Source organism: Alternaria ventricosa (genome assembly GCF_023758065.1).
Source record: "Alternaria ventricosa strain BMP 2768 chromosome Unknown scaffold_4, whole genome shotgun sequence".
NCBI lineage: Eukaryota > Fungi > Ascomycota > Dothideomycetes > Pleosporales > Pleosporaceae > Alternaria > Alternaria ventricosa.
The window spans coordinates 1,115,562-1,131,337 of NW_026055684.1; the positions used below are offsets into that span (position 1 = coordinate 1,115,562).

Consider the following 15,776-nt stretch of genomic DNA (forward strand, 5'->3'; position numbering starts at 1 on the left):
GCGTGTGACGGCCGTGCGCGTCGACTTCGCGTACGCCTACTCAGGAAATATACTGAGACAAAGGCACCACCATCACCGCCGGCGCACCGAGTCCCTTGTTAGAAGCAGCAATCACTCCGCCTTCCGTCCGTCGCTACTCCGCTCGAAGCGCAAACCACATGTCTTCATAGCGACACACGCGATAAACAATCAACATGGAGGGACCCTTGAACCCAGGGGCGCCCAACGGCAGCATACGCACACCCAGCCCCTCGCCACCCTCGATAGACCCCCAGCTCATCGTCGACCATCTGGAAAAGGTGCTCGACGTCAGTCTGGGCGCCTCCAAAGAAGATCTTTTCGCACCCGGCAGTCTGCTCTCGAGCGCCAAGCTGCAGGACACGCTGCAACGATGCGCCCGCTTCGCCTCCGAGGGGCAGTCCGCGCTCTACGTTGTGAAAGACCGAGCCGACGAAGCCCGCATCGATGGCATGGATGGAGCAAACGGCAGGTACCCTTCTGACGAGGAAGGAACCTCCAGACTGACACAAGCAGCAGGGGCGACCCAGCGCTTCACCTACACCATTTCGACTGAGATTACCGCTTCTCCTACCTGCGCAGCATTTGTTGTTATTTCGAAGCGACCGATACCCATAGACCCCGCGATACCCCTTAGCCAGCAGGTCCTTATTCAGACGCTGCCCGGTTTTATACTTTCTAATAACGCTTCTTCGCCCGACGGCACTCCCTATGAGTTTCTTCGTTCTCTCATTCAGTCTGCGGTCGAGCCGTACTTTGACACCTACACCAAGAGCACGCGCGACCTGGCGGGGAAATACAGCAAGGGCGATAACGATGCGAGAACGGGTATTTCGGCGACACGGAAGAAGATTGCGGAATTGGCCGTCAGTCTGGGCAATCTGGAGCAGAATGTCGAAATTCCGGAGCTGCTTCTGCCTCTCCATCCGCTCATCCAGAGTGCGCTCGACGATGCCGCCCAGAATAACGTGAAGCCCATTCCAGAACTCATTCCCCCTTCCATTGCTCAAGACAGCAGCTTCCTTAATGGACTGCAGTCGACGGTCAACGGATGGATCAAGTCGATACAGACAATTACAAAGACATCCCGAGATGTATCAACTGGGACTGCAGCGCAAGAGATCAACTTCTGGATCTCTATGGAGTCAAGGCTGCAGGACATTGAGACTCAACTGGGCAGTCCTGGTGTTAGGCTCACTCTCGACGTGTTGAAGAATGCGAAGCGTTTTCAAGCAACGGTCAGCTTCAGCGCAGATACTGGACTCAAGGAGAGCACGGATCTGGTCCAGAAGTACAACCAGCTGATGCGCGAATTTCCCCTCGACCAGCTGCTATCTTCGACCTCATTACAAGCAGTACAGGAAGCGATACAGGCCATTTTCAGCCACATGAACAAGAAGCTTCGCATTTGCCCCTACCCCGTCCGCCGAGCGCTTCCTCTCGTGGAGGCCATCTCCGGCGACCTCGACAAGCAACTGCACAATCTCCTACACGGCAAGACACTCATGCACATGGATTACCCCGAGTTCCAGGCGATCATGGCTGTAGCTGAGAGCATCTGGCGCACATGGGAGGAGAACGTTAAGGAATTCACCAATGTTGCTCGTGAGGTGACCAGGCGGAGGAACGAGAAGTTCATCCCGATCAAGATTGCAGCTAGGCATAAGGAGACGGAGGAACGCATTCGCTACATTACAACGTTCCGCAAGAACCACGAGCAACTCCAGCGAACCATCGTTAATGTCCTGGGCTCGCAATCTTCCTTGTCGGAAAGCGCTCCCGCTAAGGAGGCGGTCATCATCGAGGAGATCGGTGACGTGGACGCCGTCAAGGAAGTCAAGGAGGCTTACGATGTGCTCAAGGACGTCGATGTTCTAGATGTCTCTCCTGAAGGCACACGACTCTTTGAGCAAGCAGAGCAGAAGTACAACGAGCGTACTTCCCGTGTCGAGAACTCCATCATCGCTAGGCTGCGAGACCGTCTTGGTACCGCCAAGACCGCTAGTGAGATGTTCCGCGTCTTCTCCAAGTTCAATCCGCTTTTCGTGCGACCCAAGATTCGGGGCGCCATTTCCGAGTACCAAACTCAGCTCATCGAGAACGTCAAGCAGGATATCTTGGCTCTTCATGAGCGATTCAAGCGCCAGTACGGCAATTCCGAAGCGCATGCCATGGCGCAGCTTCGCGATTTCCCTCCGGTCTCCGGTGCTGTTATCTGGGCTCGACAGATCGAAACACAGCTGGAGAGCTACATGGGCAAGGTCGAAGACATTCTTGGTAAAGACTGGGCGCTACATGCTGAAGGTCAAAAGCTTCAGGCTGAGAGCAGCATGTTCAAGAAGAAGCTCGACACCAGGCCGATCTTTGAATCATGGCTTCAGGAAGTGGCGAGGAGGAAACTCCAGATTTCGGGACGGCTTTTCCTTGTCAGCAGGAATCGTGCCGCAGGAAACATATTGGAGCTGAACGTCAACTTTGACGCGCAAGTCATTGCGCTGTTCAAGGAAGTTCGTAACCTGACATGGCGCGGCTACCAAGTGCCTCACGGCATCAACAACATCTCGAAAGAGGCCAAGCGTGTCTACCCGTACGCGGTCAGCTTAATGGAGAGTGTCCGCACGTACACCCAGACACTGCGCTCAATTTCTGAGATGGGCGGAGTTGCGCTCTTACTCAACAACTACGTCAACGAGGTTCAAGCGCTCGTCGGTAAAGGTGTCCCCCTCAAGTGGGAGTCTTTTGTTCATGCTTACGATCTTCACGTCCGACAATCTGGTTTCCCTGTTGGCGGTGGTAGCGTCCGTAGTGAGAGCAAGCACGTTCAATTTGTACGTGACTTTGCAGCTACAACGTCACTACTTCAACTCAAGGTTGCAACGCTCATCAATATCAACGCTGCGATTGAGAAGTCGCTCAAGGATTTGGAGACATGTCCTTACACCAAGGAAGCCTTCCAACAGAACCTCGAAACTATCCAGAAGTCCATCGATCAGCTCAACCTTGAGAGCTACGCCAATCTTGACTCTTGGGTTTCTGATATGAATGCGCGCATCGAATCAATTTTGCTGGTCCGTCTCAGCCGAGCTATTGCATTGTGGATTGAGGTCTTCAATAATGTAGATGAGGAAGATCGAACTCGACGCCCAGTCAGTGAAGTCGTCTCGACGGAGGCACCAGAAGTCAAGCCGACTCTGGCGCGGTTGACTCTTGAGATTACTATGCGCAACCAGGTCATTTACCTCAGCCCTCCGGTAGAATACGCCCGTGCAAGCTGGCTTGAGCAACTACAGCAATGGCTCGCCATCATCTGCACTCTCCAGAAGATCAAGGCTTCACGATATGAGATCCGACTTGAAGCGACCAACGACACCTCTGCCAGCCAGTTCTCTGACCTGCCAAGCCGATGCACCGACTCGCTCATTGAAGTTTATGGCGCTGTTGAGGGCAAGCTCCGTGACATCTCATCATACGTGGATGAGTGGCTCCAGTTCCAGTCTCTATGGGACCTGCAGTCCGACCACGTCTACGACATCCTTGGTGAAGATCTTTCGCGATGGCTACAACTACTCCAGGAAATTCGTAAGACTCGCGCTACCTTTGACAACTCTGACATCAGTCGCCAGTTTGGCTATGTCACTGTCGACTACGACCAAGTGCAGGTCAAGGTCAACGCCAAGTACGACCAATGGCAGCAGGAAATTCTCACCAAGTTTGCCAGTAGGCTTGGTCAGCGCATGAACGACGTTTACGTGCAGATAGAGAAGGCGCGTAAGGATCTTGAGATGCAGACCCTGGAGGCCTCATCCACTGCTCAGGCTGTCTCTTTTATTACAACAGTACAGCAATGCAAGAGGAAGGTTCTCGAATGGGAGCCAGAGATGTCCACTTTCCGTCAGGGTCAAGCAACTCTGGCTCGCCAGCGATACCAGTTCCCGTCCGACTGGCTGCAGATGGAACAGATCGACCATGAATGGCAGACGCTGAACGAGGTTCTGGAGAGGAAAACCAAGATTGCGAACGATCAAGCTGACGCGCTGCGCGCCAAGATTGGCGCGGAGGACAAAGTCGTCAGCCAGAAGATTGTTAACATCACCGGAGAGTGGGCAGAGGACAAGCCTGTTGCAGGAAACCTGGCGCCAGCTGAAGCCTCGGCCATTCTGGCCAAGTTCGACCAGAAGCTTAGCCAGCTTCAGAACGAGTCCAGCAATATATCGAAGGCCAAGGAAGCTCTTGGACTACCACCATCTCCAGAAAACGCACTCGAGACCCTGCTGGAGGAAGTGCAAGACTTCAAATCCGTCTGGTCTGCGCTTGGCACCATCTGGGCTAGCATCGACGACCTTCGTGAGGTGTTGTGGACCAGCATTCAGCCCCGCAAGCTGCGACAGAACCTTGACAACTTGCTCAAGATGACCAAGGACATGCCCAGCCGGATGCGCCAGTACCAGGCTTTCGAATTCGTTCAAACCACCCTGAAGCAACTTCTTAAAGAGAACACGATTCTTGCAGAACTGCGGTCTGATGCCGTCAAAGAGCGCCATTGGGTTAAGATTTTCAAGAACCTGAGGCCACAGAAGCGATACTCCGCCATCTCCATGACTCTCGGTGATGTTTGGGACCTTAAGCTCGGCCCTAGCGAAAAGATCATTCGCGATGTCATTACTCAAGCAGCAGGAGAGATGGCACTTGAGGAATTCATCAAGCAGGTCCGCGAGACTTGGCAGAACTACTCTTTGGAGCTCGTCAACTACCAGAACAAATGCCGTCTCATCAGGGGATGGGACGATCTATTCGCTAAGTGTAGCGAGAACCTCAACTCACTGCAGGCTATGCGCCACTCGCCTTACTACAAGGAGTTCGAGGAAGAGGCGTCTTCTTGGGAGGACAAGCTCAATCGCGTTCACGTTCTGTTCGATGTATGGATTGATGTGCAACGTCAATGGGTCTACCTGGAGGGCGTGTTCACTGGTAACGCTGACATCAAGCACCTGCTCCCTATGGAGTCTGCTCGTTTCCAGAACATCAACTCTGAGTTCTTGTCGGTCATGAAGAAGGTCTCTCGACAGCCTTTCGTGCTCGAAGTCCTCAACATCTCTGGTGTGCAGAAGTCGTTGGAACGCCTCGCCGAGCTATTGAACAAGATCCAGAAGGCACTCGGAGAGTATCTAGAGCGCGAGCGTGTATCGTTCCCTCGCTTCTACTTCGTTGGTGACGAGGATCTACTGGAAATCATCGGTAACAGTAACGATGTTATGCGTATTGCCAAACATCTGCGAAAGATGTTTGCTGGTATCTCTGGACTTATCACTGATGAGGACGGCGTCATTCAAGGATTCACGTCCAAGGAAGGAGAGGAAGTTACGCTTCGCAAAGAAATCTCGCTCGTCAAGACACCCAGGATCAACGAATGGCTTGGTGCCCTTGAAGCCAACATGAAGACTACTCTGGCCGAGCTGACGTTCGAAGCTTACGAAGAGTTCGCTCAACTCATTGAGCCTGATGCCATGGACCCTGAAGCTTTCACCAACTACATCGCCAAGTACCCAACGCAGGTGGTCGTCCTCGGAACGCAGATCGCTTGGACCCATGCTGTAGAGAAGTCTCTTTCTGAAGAAGGCACGACCTTGCCTCAGTTGTACGAGAAGCAAGTAAACGTCTTGAAGCTGCTCGCTACCGCTGTTCTGGGCGACCTTGAACCCATTCAGCGTCGCAAGTGCGAGGATCTCATTACTGAGTTCGTTCACCAGCGAGACGTCATCCACAAGCTCGATAAGGTCGGCGCACGCTCACCTACCCATCACATGTGGCTATTATGCATGCGATACATGTATGAGCCTGGCAATGATCTCCTGCAGCGATTGAGGATCAAGATGGCAAACGCCGTTCTCGACTACGGTTTCGAGTACCTGGGTGTTGCCGATCGCCTTGTGCGCACACCTCTTACCGACCGCTGTTTCCTTACCCTCACACAGGCGCTTTGCCAGCGACTTGGTGGTTCGCCATACGGTCCTGCTGGTACTGGTAAGACTGAGTCAGTCAAAGCTCTTGGTGTACAGCTTGGACGCTTTACCCTCGTGTTCTGTTGTGACGACACTTTCGACTTCCAAGCTATGGGCCGTATCTTCCTTGGTATCTGCCAGGTTGGAGCCTGGGGTTGTTTCGACGAGTTCAACCGTCTGGAGGAGCGTATCCTGTCGGCTGTGTCTCAGCAGATTCAGAACATTCAGCTAGGTCTCAAGAAGGGCGCTGAGGACGACAAGTCTCAGATCGAGCTTATTGGTCGTCAACTGAAGGTCAATGGTAACACTGGAGTCTTCATCACCATGAACCCTGGTTATGCAGGTCGATCGAATTTGCCCGACAATCTCAAGAAGCTCTTCCGAAGCGTGGCCATGTCCAAACCCGACAAGGAACTTATTGCTGAAGTCATGCTGTACTCCCAAGGTTTCTCGCAAGCGAAAGAGCTGTCGAAGCAGGTCGTACCTTTCTTCGACAAGTGCTCAGCTGGTCTCTCCAAACAGGCTCATTACGACTTTGGTCTTCGTGCACTGAAGAGTGTGCTCGTCAGCTCTGGTGGATTGAAGCGAGCCCGCATCGCCGCTCAGCAAGACTCTCAGACTCTGGACGAAGCCAGTATGGAGCCTCAAATCATCATCCAGAGCTTACGCGAAACAATGGCACCGAAGCTTATCCGCTCTGATGTCGAGCTCTTGATGGCCATTCAAGAGGAGGCTTTCCCTGGTGTGGAATACATCCCTGCGCCTCTCGACAAGTTGACCGAAGCTATCCACAAGTGCGCCGCGGAGTCGAAGCTCGTGGTCAGTGATTCCTGGTTGACCAAGATCATTCAGCTTTACCAGATTCAGAAGCTGCACCACGGTGTCATGATGGTTGGTTCTTCCGGATCAGGAAAAACTGCCGCCTGGAGGACGCTTCTCTCTGCCCTTCAAGCCGTGGAGGGAGTAGAAGGCGTCTGTCACGTCATCGATCCCAAAGTCATGTCAAAGGAACAGCTTTACGGAACTCTCGACAGCACCACACGCGAGTGGACCGATGGTCTCTTCACAAGCATACTGCGTAAGATCGTCGACAACCTTCGTGGTGAAGACACTAAGCGCCACTGGATCGTATTTGATGGTGATGTTGACCCTGAGTGGGTTGAGAACTTGAATTCGGTGCTTGACGACAACAAGCTTCTCACCCTGCCAAACGGAGAGCGTCTCAACTTGCCATCCAACGTCCGCATCATGTTTGAAGTTGAGACTCTCAAGTACGCCACACTGGCTACCGTCTCCCGTTGCGGTATGGTCTGGTTCAGCGACGATACTGTTGAGGTCGATATGATGATCAAGAACTACATCGAGCATCTTAAGACCACACCGTTCGAAGACCTCGAAGACGATTCGGTCGCTCCAGGTCAGATGTCGCAGAAAACGATGACGACACAGGGTCTCATCGCCGACTTCTTGCACATCAAGCTCACCCAGGACCGATTCATTGAGAAGGCTCTCAGCATGGCTAGGAAGTTCAAGCATATCATGGAGTACACCGACATCCGTGCGCTCAACACACTGTTCTCTCTGCTCAACAAAGCATGCCGCAATGTTCTGGAGTACAATGTGCAGCACCCGGACTTTTCCCTTGAGGATGACAAGATGGAGATTTATCTCGCGAAGAAGTTGCTCGTAGCCTTGGTCTGGGCTTTGGTCGGTGATTGCCCTCTTATGGAGCGCAAAGAATTTGGAGATCTTATCGCTGGTCTTACTGACGTTGAGCTCCCCGCACTCAATGAGACCACTTCGCTCATTGATTACGACGTCAAGCCTGACAAGCCGGAGTGGGATACATGGCAGAGCCAGGTACCGAACGTCGAAGTCAACACTCATTCTGTTACTCAAACCGACGTAGTTATTCCCACGTTGGACACGGTCCGCCACGAGGATGTTCTCTACTCTTGGCTCGCGGAGCACAAGCCCCTACTCCTTTGCGGTCCTCCGGGTTCTGGAAAGACCATGACCTTGTTCAGCGCACTTCGAAAGCTACCCAACATGCAGGTTGTTGGCCTCAATTTCTCCAGTGCCACTACCCCCGATCTTCTCATCAAGACCTTCGAGCAGTACTGTGAATACAAGAAGACTCTCAATGGCGTGCAGCTTACCCCTACCCAAGTTGGTCGCTGGCTCGTCATTTTCTGTGACGAGATCAACTTGCCAGCACCCGACAAGTACGGTACTCAACGAGCTATCTCCTTCTTGCGACAGCTTGTTGAGCACAACGGTTTCTGGAGGACATCTGACAAGACTTGGGTTACACTCGATCGCATTCAATTCGTTGGTGCCTGTAACCCTCCCACCGATGCTGGACGTACGCCTATGGGCCTCAGGTTCTTACGCCACGCTCCGCTCATCATGGTCGATTACCCTGGACAGCAATCTCTTCTTCAGATTTACGGCACCTTCAATACCGCCGTACTCAAAATTATTCCGACTCTACGAGGTTACGCAGACGCTCTCACAAGGGCTATGGTGCAGCTATATGCGGAGTCACAAAAGCGCTTCACACCGGACATCCAGCCACATTACGTTTACTCTCCTCGTGAGCTTACTCGATGGGTACGTGGTATCTACGAGGCACTACGACCACTTGAGACTTTGCCGATCGAAGGCCTCGTTCGTATCTGGGCCCACGAGGCACTCCGCCTGTTCCAGGATCGTCTTATCGCAGAGGAAGAGAGGCAATGGACTGAAGAGTGCGTCCACCGTATTGCGGCTGAACACTTCCCTACCATCGACGAAGAGAAGGCTCTTGCTGGCCCCATCCTCTTCTCCAACTGGCTATCCAAGAACTACGTGCCGGTTGAGCGTGAGCAGCTTCGCGAGTTCGTTAAAGCCCGTCTCCGTACTTTCTGCGAAGAAGAAGTGGATGTGCCACTCATCCTATTCAACGACGTGCTCGAGCACGTACTTCGCATCGATCGTGTCTTCCGTCAACCACAGGGCCATCTCATTCTCATCGGTGTCAGTGGATCTGGAAAGACAACCCTGTCTCGTTTCGTGGCCTGGATGAACGGTCTGAGCGTCTACCAAATCAAGGTCCACGGAAAGTACTCAGGCGAAGACTTTGACGAAGACTTGCGTACAGTGCTTCGACGATGCGGTTGCAAGGGCGAAAAGATCTGCTTCATCATGGACGAAGCCAATGTTCTTGACTCCGGTTTCCTCGAGCGCATGAACACCCTCCTTGCCAACGCGGAGGTTCCTGGTCTATTCGAAGGTGATGAGTACGCTTCTTTGCTTACTGCCATCAAGGAGGGTGCGCAGCGACAAGGCATCATTCTCGACTCACAGGAAGAGCTGTACAAGTGGTTCACGGAACAAATCGTCAAGAACCTCCACGTGGTGTTCACCATGAATCCGCCTGAGGAGGGTCTTTCGTCGAAGGCAGCCACCAGTCCCGCTCTTTTCAACCGTTGCGTGCTCAATTGGTTCGGAGACTGGTCAGACCAGGCTCTTTACCAAGTCAGCTCGGAGCTCACACAATCGGTCGATCTCGACCGTGCCAACTATGTCGCACCGGATAGCATCCCCGTTGCTTATCGTGGACTCACTCTGCCGCCATCCCATCGCGAGAGTGTGGTCAATGCAATGGTTGCTGTACACCACTCACTACGCAGCAAGAACGCGAAGTTGCAGAAGACACAGAACCGAAAGATGTACCTTACCCCGCGTCACTTCTTGGACTTCGTTGCGCAGTACGTCAAGCTTTACAACGAAAAGCGCGAAGACCTCGAGGAGCAGCAGCGTCATCTCAACGTTGGTCTTGAGAAGCTTCGCGAGACGTTCGACAAGGTTAAGGAATTGCGAGCAAGCCTTGCACAGAAGCAGACGCAGCTCACTAAGAAGGATGCCGAAGCGAACGAAAAGCTGCAACGTATGATTGCAGACCAGAACGAGGCGGAACAGAAGAAGGCTGGATCGATCAAGATGCAGGCTCAGCTTGCGAAGGACAAGGAGGAGATCCAGAAGCGATCAGAGGTGGTAAACCGCGATTTGGCGGCTGCCGAGCCGGCTGTGGCGGAGGCACAGAAAAGTGTGCAGAACATCAAGCGACAGCATCTTACCGAAGTCCGATCTATGCAGAATCCTCCTGCTGGTGTCAAGCTCGCTTTAGAAGCCGTCTGCACGATTCTTGGACACAAGCCCGACAGCTGGAAGACCATCGTTTCCATCGTCAGGCGTGACGACTTCATCGCCAGTATCGTACAGTTCGACAACGAGAGGCAGATGACTGCAGGCCACCGCAGGAAGATGCAGAAGGAATATCTTTCCCAAGAAGATTTCACTTTCGAGAAGGTCAATCGCGCTTCCAAGGCTTGCGGTCCCCTCGTACAATGGGTGTCTGCTCAAGTTACTTACTCCGATATCCTTGACCGCGTCGGTCCCCTACGTGCCGAAGTCGAGAACCTGCAAGTTGAACTTCAGAAGACGGAGGAGGGCGCCAAGGAAACCCAGGTCCTCATTCAGAACCTCGAGGAGAGTATTGGCCGATACAAGACCGAGTACGCGGCTTTAATCAGCGAAACTCAGGCTATCAAGACGGAGATGGCCACCGTTCAGTTCAAGGTGGACCGCAGTGTCCGCCTTCTTGACAGTTTGTCTTCTGAACGCGTTCGATGGGAGGAGAGCAGCAAGTCTTTCGATTCTCAGATTGACACCATCGTTGGTGACGTCTTGGTTGCAGCTGCGTTCATCGCTTATGCCGGTTACTACGACCAACAGTACAGGAAAGCGCTTACAGAGGACTGGTACGATCACCTCAAGCACTCCGGAATCAGCTTCAAGCCAACAAATCCATTCACTGAGTATCTCTCGACTGCTGATGACCGCCTGAACTGGCAACACAATGGCCTGCCGGTTGACGACCTGTGCACCGAGAACGCCATCATCCTGCAGAGGTTCAACCGCTACCCGCTTATCATCGATCCTTCTGGCAGGACAACAGAGTTCTTGCAGAACGAATGCAAGGACCGCCGTCTCACGGTGACTAGCTTCTTGGATGATTCATTCACCAAGCAACTTGAGAGTTCCCTGCGTTTCGGTAACCCAATCTTGATCCAGGATGCCGAACATCTGGACCCCATTCTGAACCACGTTCTCAACAAGGAGTACCAGAAAACTGGGGGTCGTGTGCTCATTCAACTCGGCAAACAGGAGATCGACTTTTCGCCGTCTTTCCGCCTCTACCTCTCAACACGCGATCCTTCCGCCAACTTCGCTCCTGACATCTGCAGTCGTACCACGTTCGTCAACTTTACTGTCACGCAGAGCAGCTTGCAGACACAGACACTTAATGAAGTCCTCAAGTCCGAGCGACCCGATGTTGATGAGCGCCGATCCAACCTCATCAAGATGCAAGGAGAGTTCGCAGTTCATCTTCGCCAGCTCGAGAAGCGACTGCTTCAAGCTCTCAACGAGTCGCGCGGTAACATTCTGGACGACGACCGCGTCATTGAAACGCTTGAGACGCTCAAGAAGGAGGCCAAGGAAATTTCGGACAAGGTCTCCGAGACTGCTGGCGTTATGACAGAGGTCGAGAACATCACGAAGGAGTACACCGTTGTCGCTCGTTCTTGCTCAGCTATCTTCGCTGTGTTGGAGCAACTGCACCATCTCAACCACTTTTACCAGTTCTCGCTCCAGTACTTTACTCAGATCTTTGAGACTGTGCTGCGCAAGATTCGCAACTCCAACATCACTGGTTATGCTGCCCGTATTGAGCAGATCGTTACTGAGCTCTTCGTTGACGCATACCGCCGCACTTCGCTCTCCTTGCTCCAGAAGGACCGTGTTACGTTTGCTATGCTGCTCGTGCAAGCGGCGCCCTACAAGATGGACAAGGCACACATCGATCAGATCCTTGACCCCGACCTGAAGGGTATCGATGTGTCAACCGAGACAGAGCGCAAAGAGGAGGCCATGGAGCGTGCCAGCAAGATCCCGATGTTTAAGGAAGAGCTGCCAAAGATTGAAGACAGCGCCTGGGATGCTTTCCTCAATGAAGAGATGGGAGAGCGACATGTACCGCAGGCTTGGCCAGAAGATCTTACCAAGTTCGACAAGCTACTACGAGCTCTCGTCTTGGTCAAGTTATTCCGTGTGGATCGCTTCGTACCCGCTGTCGAGCGCTTTGTCACTGAGGTGTTTGGCAAGGGCATCCTAGATGCCAGCGGCGATCTGGGCGATATTGTGAAGCAAGTCAATGCAGTAACCCCGGTGGCTCTCAGCTCCAGCCCTGGGTTCGACGCAAGTTACAAGGTCGACAATCTTGTAGAGAGGGAGCAAGTCAGCTGCACAAACATTGCCATGGGTTCCAACGAAGGTGCCGCATCAGCCGACAAAGCCATCGCTAACGCCGCCACTACAGGCAACTGGGTACTTGTCAAGAACGTCCATCTCGCTCCGCAATGGTTGCAATCGCTTGAGAAGCGTCTTGAAGCTCTCAAGCCCAACCCCGACTTCCGTCTCTTCCTGTCAATGGAGTCCAGCCCCAAGATTCCGGTCAACCTACTTCGCGCTTCTCGCGTCCTATCCTACGAGCAGCCTGCTGGAGTCCGTGCCAACATGAAAGACTCGCTCTCTTCGTTGGCGGAGAAGGCTATCAAGCCGCCGGTGGAGAAGGCACGTGTCTACCTCCTCTTGTCCTTCCTGCACGCAGTCATTCAAGAGCGTCTTCGCTACGCGCCTACTCTGGGATGGAAGGGCTTCTGGGAGTTCAATGACAGTGACTACGAATGCTGCAGTTTCATCATCGACACATGGGTCGACACCGTCGCACAAGGCCGATCTAACATCGCGCCTACCAAGATCCCATGGGAGATGCTCCGTTACCTCATCACAGAAATGTACGGTGGCAAGATCGACGACGCAGAAGACTGGCGCATTCTCGCTTCTCTCGTCGACGCCACTATGACGCCTGCCGCCTTTGAGGACAACTTCAAGATCGTCAAGGATACTGAGCACAGCGAGGGTCTCGAACTACCTACCTCGACTAGCTGGAAGGACTTCATGGGCTGGGTCAATGACCTTCCCGAGCGCGAGCCGCCTACTTACCTCGGCTTGCCTGCAAACGCCGAGAAGCTGTTGCTGGTCGGTCAGGCCAATGCTATGGTTGGCGGTTTGAAGAGGGTGTTGGATATGCTGGATGAGGGCGAGCAGGTCATGGCTGAGGCGGAGACTGAGGTCGAGGGTTAGTGGTCTTACGATTTGTATTAGGCGTACCCTAGATGAGTGTCGCGGTTTTTCTTTGTTTGTAAGTTTATTCATTAGCTGGGGTTATAAGGCGTTTCAATTCGGGTTGCCGTGGTTCAAGGGGCGGTGCGCTAGTTTACTGGTATACCCATAAATCTCATTGTTTGGAGTCTACTTGAATCAAAAGCCAGTGAATCAATGCATGTGACTAGATGTTGCTAAAGGTTAGGTACATGTAGTCTTCGAATGATCGCTGCTTGACATGAGTTGAGAAGTTTGCCAGCCCAGATGACACTTCGTCAGGTCTTTAGATGCAGCTGCTATAGCAACTCGTTGGAGCGCAGGCTCGCACATGACACACCATGGGAGCTCACCGAGATCCCCTTGCGCCCTCCTGTTTCGCCGACCTCTTGCCCAGCTCAAACGCCATGGCCATGCCACCCCGATTCTCCAACTCCGACTTCCTCTCTTGCAACTTCTCACACTCGAAGTCCGTCCTCTCCTCTTCCAGAGCCTCCCTCTTATAGCGTGCTTGCATCTTCTTCGCTTCTAGCGCTTCCTTCCTCTCCACCATCACCTCCGGTACAGCTGCACGAGCCACCTCGGCTTCCTTGTTGCGCTTCTCAACGGCAGCATGGATAGCGGCCATATCAGTAGCTATGTTTGGATCTGCCATGTCATCCTGTATGCCCCGAGCGCATGCTTGCGCAATGGCGGCGTACTCTTCTCCCTCTGCGTCTGCAAGTCCGTTGATGGCGAGGGATGCGATGGCTTCTTCTTCGGCGAGTTCCTCGACATCCTGCTCATGCTTAGCAATGTTGGAAGAGTAAGTAGCGATGTCCTTGAGAATGCCGATGTACTCATCGACGACTGAGACATCTCCAGTCATGGCAGAAGTAGCGATGAGGTCTTTGGTGGCCTTGGTCGTGAGGTTGTCGTGTGTAGCTACGACAATGTTAGAATTGGTGTCAGAGTCAGAATCAGAGCTCGAAGATTCGCTCTCGATGACGATGGGTCTCTGTCTACGGCGACCGGGAGTGAAGACGGTAGAGATGAGGGTAGTAGTACTCTTGCCCTTCTTGCGGCTTGGCAAGCGCACCTTGGATGATGGCGTCGACGGCGGACTCAGCATGACGGCGTCTGCATCTTGCTGTGGATCAGACTCCGGCTCGAACAATGGGCTCTGCTCTCGCTCTCCTGGCATGTCTTTCATTCCTGACTTCTTGTTACTACCCGTCTTATCCAAGGTGGCTCTCTTGCACTTCGCTACCGTCTTGCTCGGAGTCGCAGGCGGTGGAAGACGTGGGTCGACCTGAGAGAACATGCCATACCTGCCGTTAGTTCCCGCGTTAGGTCGATCGGGATTCGCGGCTGCGTAGTGAAGACGGACTCTGTTGGCCTCGGGGTCGATCTTGGCTAGGGGGCTGTTGTCTTCGGATGCCTGGCTTGATGAGTCGCTGATATCCACCACCCGGGCCTTTTGGGCTCGCGTGTGCAGAGGTGGCATGACGGTGTTCAGTGTTAGGGAGCGGATTTAGAGGATAGAAGAAAGAAATATCATCAAGAGAAGGGCATGAGATATTTATACAATTGAGTGGAGAGGCCCAGCGCATCCGTGGTGACTGCGAGTCGAGGTGACCTCGAATTACTATTGTTTCTGCGAAGGCAAGATATCAATACAACCCCAAAGGGTTCACTATACCGCGAGACGAATGGAGTCTGCGTCACCGCGAGAACCGTTTGCTCCACCATCCTTGCCCTCCGCCTCCACCTCTACCCTCCTGAACGCTACCCACCCACCCAACGTCACAACCTCCGTTTTTCCGTAACATTTGCGCCGGACGCGGTGACTTGTAGAGGCTGGATCTAAAGCTTTGTCCAATTTGGGTGTTTCCCGTTTGCGCTTCTTGCTTTTCGCTTCGTTTGCGTCCGGAACAGGTAGGTCCAGTGGATGTAGCGGTACGTCTCGAATAAGTTTACGTGGTCCAGCATCTGGGTCAAGACCCGGGGCTACAGAGCGATTGACCCGCTTGAGGGGTGTGGCTAAATCGGTCTTGGGTACGTTCGCATCATTGGGTAGTAGTAGAGGAAGAGGAGTGCGAAGAGTTTTCAACTTGTGCGACGGTTCTGCGGTGACGGAAGCGGGGTTTTCCTCTTTCTTGCGACATTTTGGAGCCTGCTTGACCGCTTTCCTTGTTTTCTTGATGGTGGGAGTAGAAGTAACACTAGGCGCGGCAACAGGCGGTGTGTTCACATCTCTTATGGGTGTTTGCTCGAGTCGAGGTGCGTCTGCCGTTGAGGAGTTCAGAGTATGTGGTAGTTTTGCAGGTGAAGAAGCCCTACAAGAACCATAATGCGCTTTCGTCTTCTGCGAGGGTTGGGCATGAGGCTTTCCAGCCACTTCATGTCGGTTTTCAGTAGGACACGCTACTGGCCTGACCGCGGAGTCGAGAGGCAGGCAATCTTGAGTGACTCGCGACGCCACATGACCTACTGGAGGGCTCACCGTCT

General features: G+C 53.3%; 3 protein-coding genes across 3 annotated transcripts; 1 reads left to right on the forward strand and 2 right to left on the reverse strand.

Moving 5' to 3' along the window:
* Positions 1–194: 194 nt before the first annotated feature.
* Positions 195–13,268, forward strand: RO1 (Dynein heavy chain, cytoplasmic; the record flags this gene model as incomplete). Its single annotated transcript, XM_049340992.1, has 1 exon — positions 195–13,268. One exon carries the CDS (start codon positions 195–197, stop codon positions 13,266–13,268), a length of 13,074 nt encoding a protein of 4,357 aa, XP_049201874.1.
* Positions 13,269–13,635: 367 nt separating this feature from the next.
* Positions 13,636–14,772, reverse strand: J4E93_003053 (uncharacterized protein; the record flags this gene model as incomplete). Its single annotated transcript, XM_049340993.1, has 1 exon — positions 13,636–14,772. The coding sequence occupies one exon, from the start codon at positions 14,770–14,772 to the stop codon at positions 13,636–13,638; it is 1,137 nt and encodes a 378-aa protein (XP_049201875.1).
* A 189-nt stretch (positions 14,773–14,961) lies between these two features.
* On the reverse strand, positions 14,962–15,671 carry J4E93_003054 (uncharacterized protein; the record flags this gene model as incomplete). Its single annotated transcript, XM_049340994.1, has 2 exons — positions 14,962–15,604; positions 15,667–15,671. The coding sequence occupies 2 exons, from the start codon at positions 15,669–15,671 to the stop codon at positions 14,962–14,964; spliced, it is 648 nt and encodes a 215-aa protein (XP_049201876.1).
* Positions 15,672–15,776: the final 105 nt, after the last annotated feature.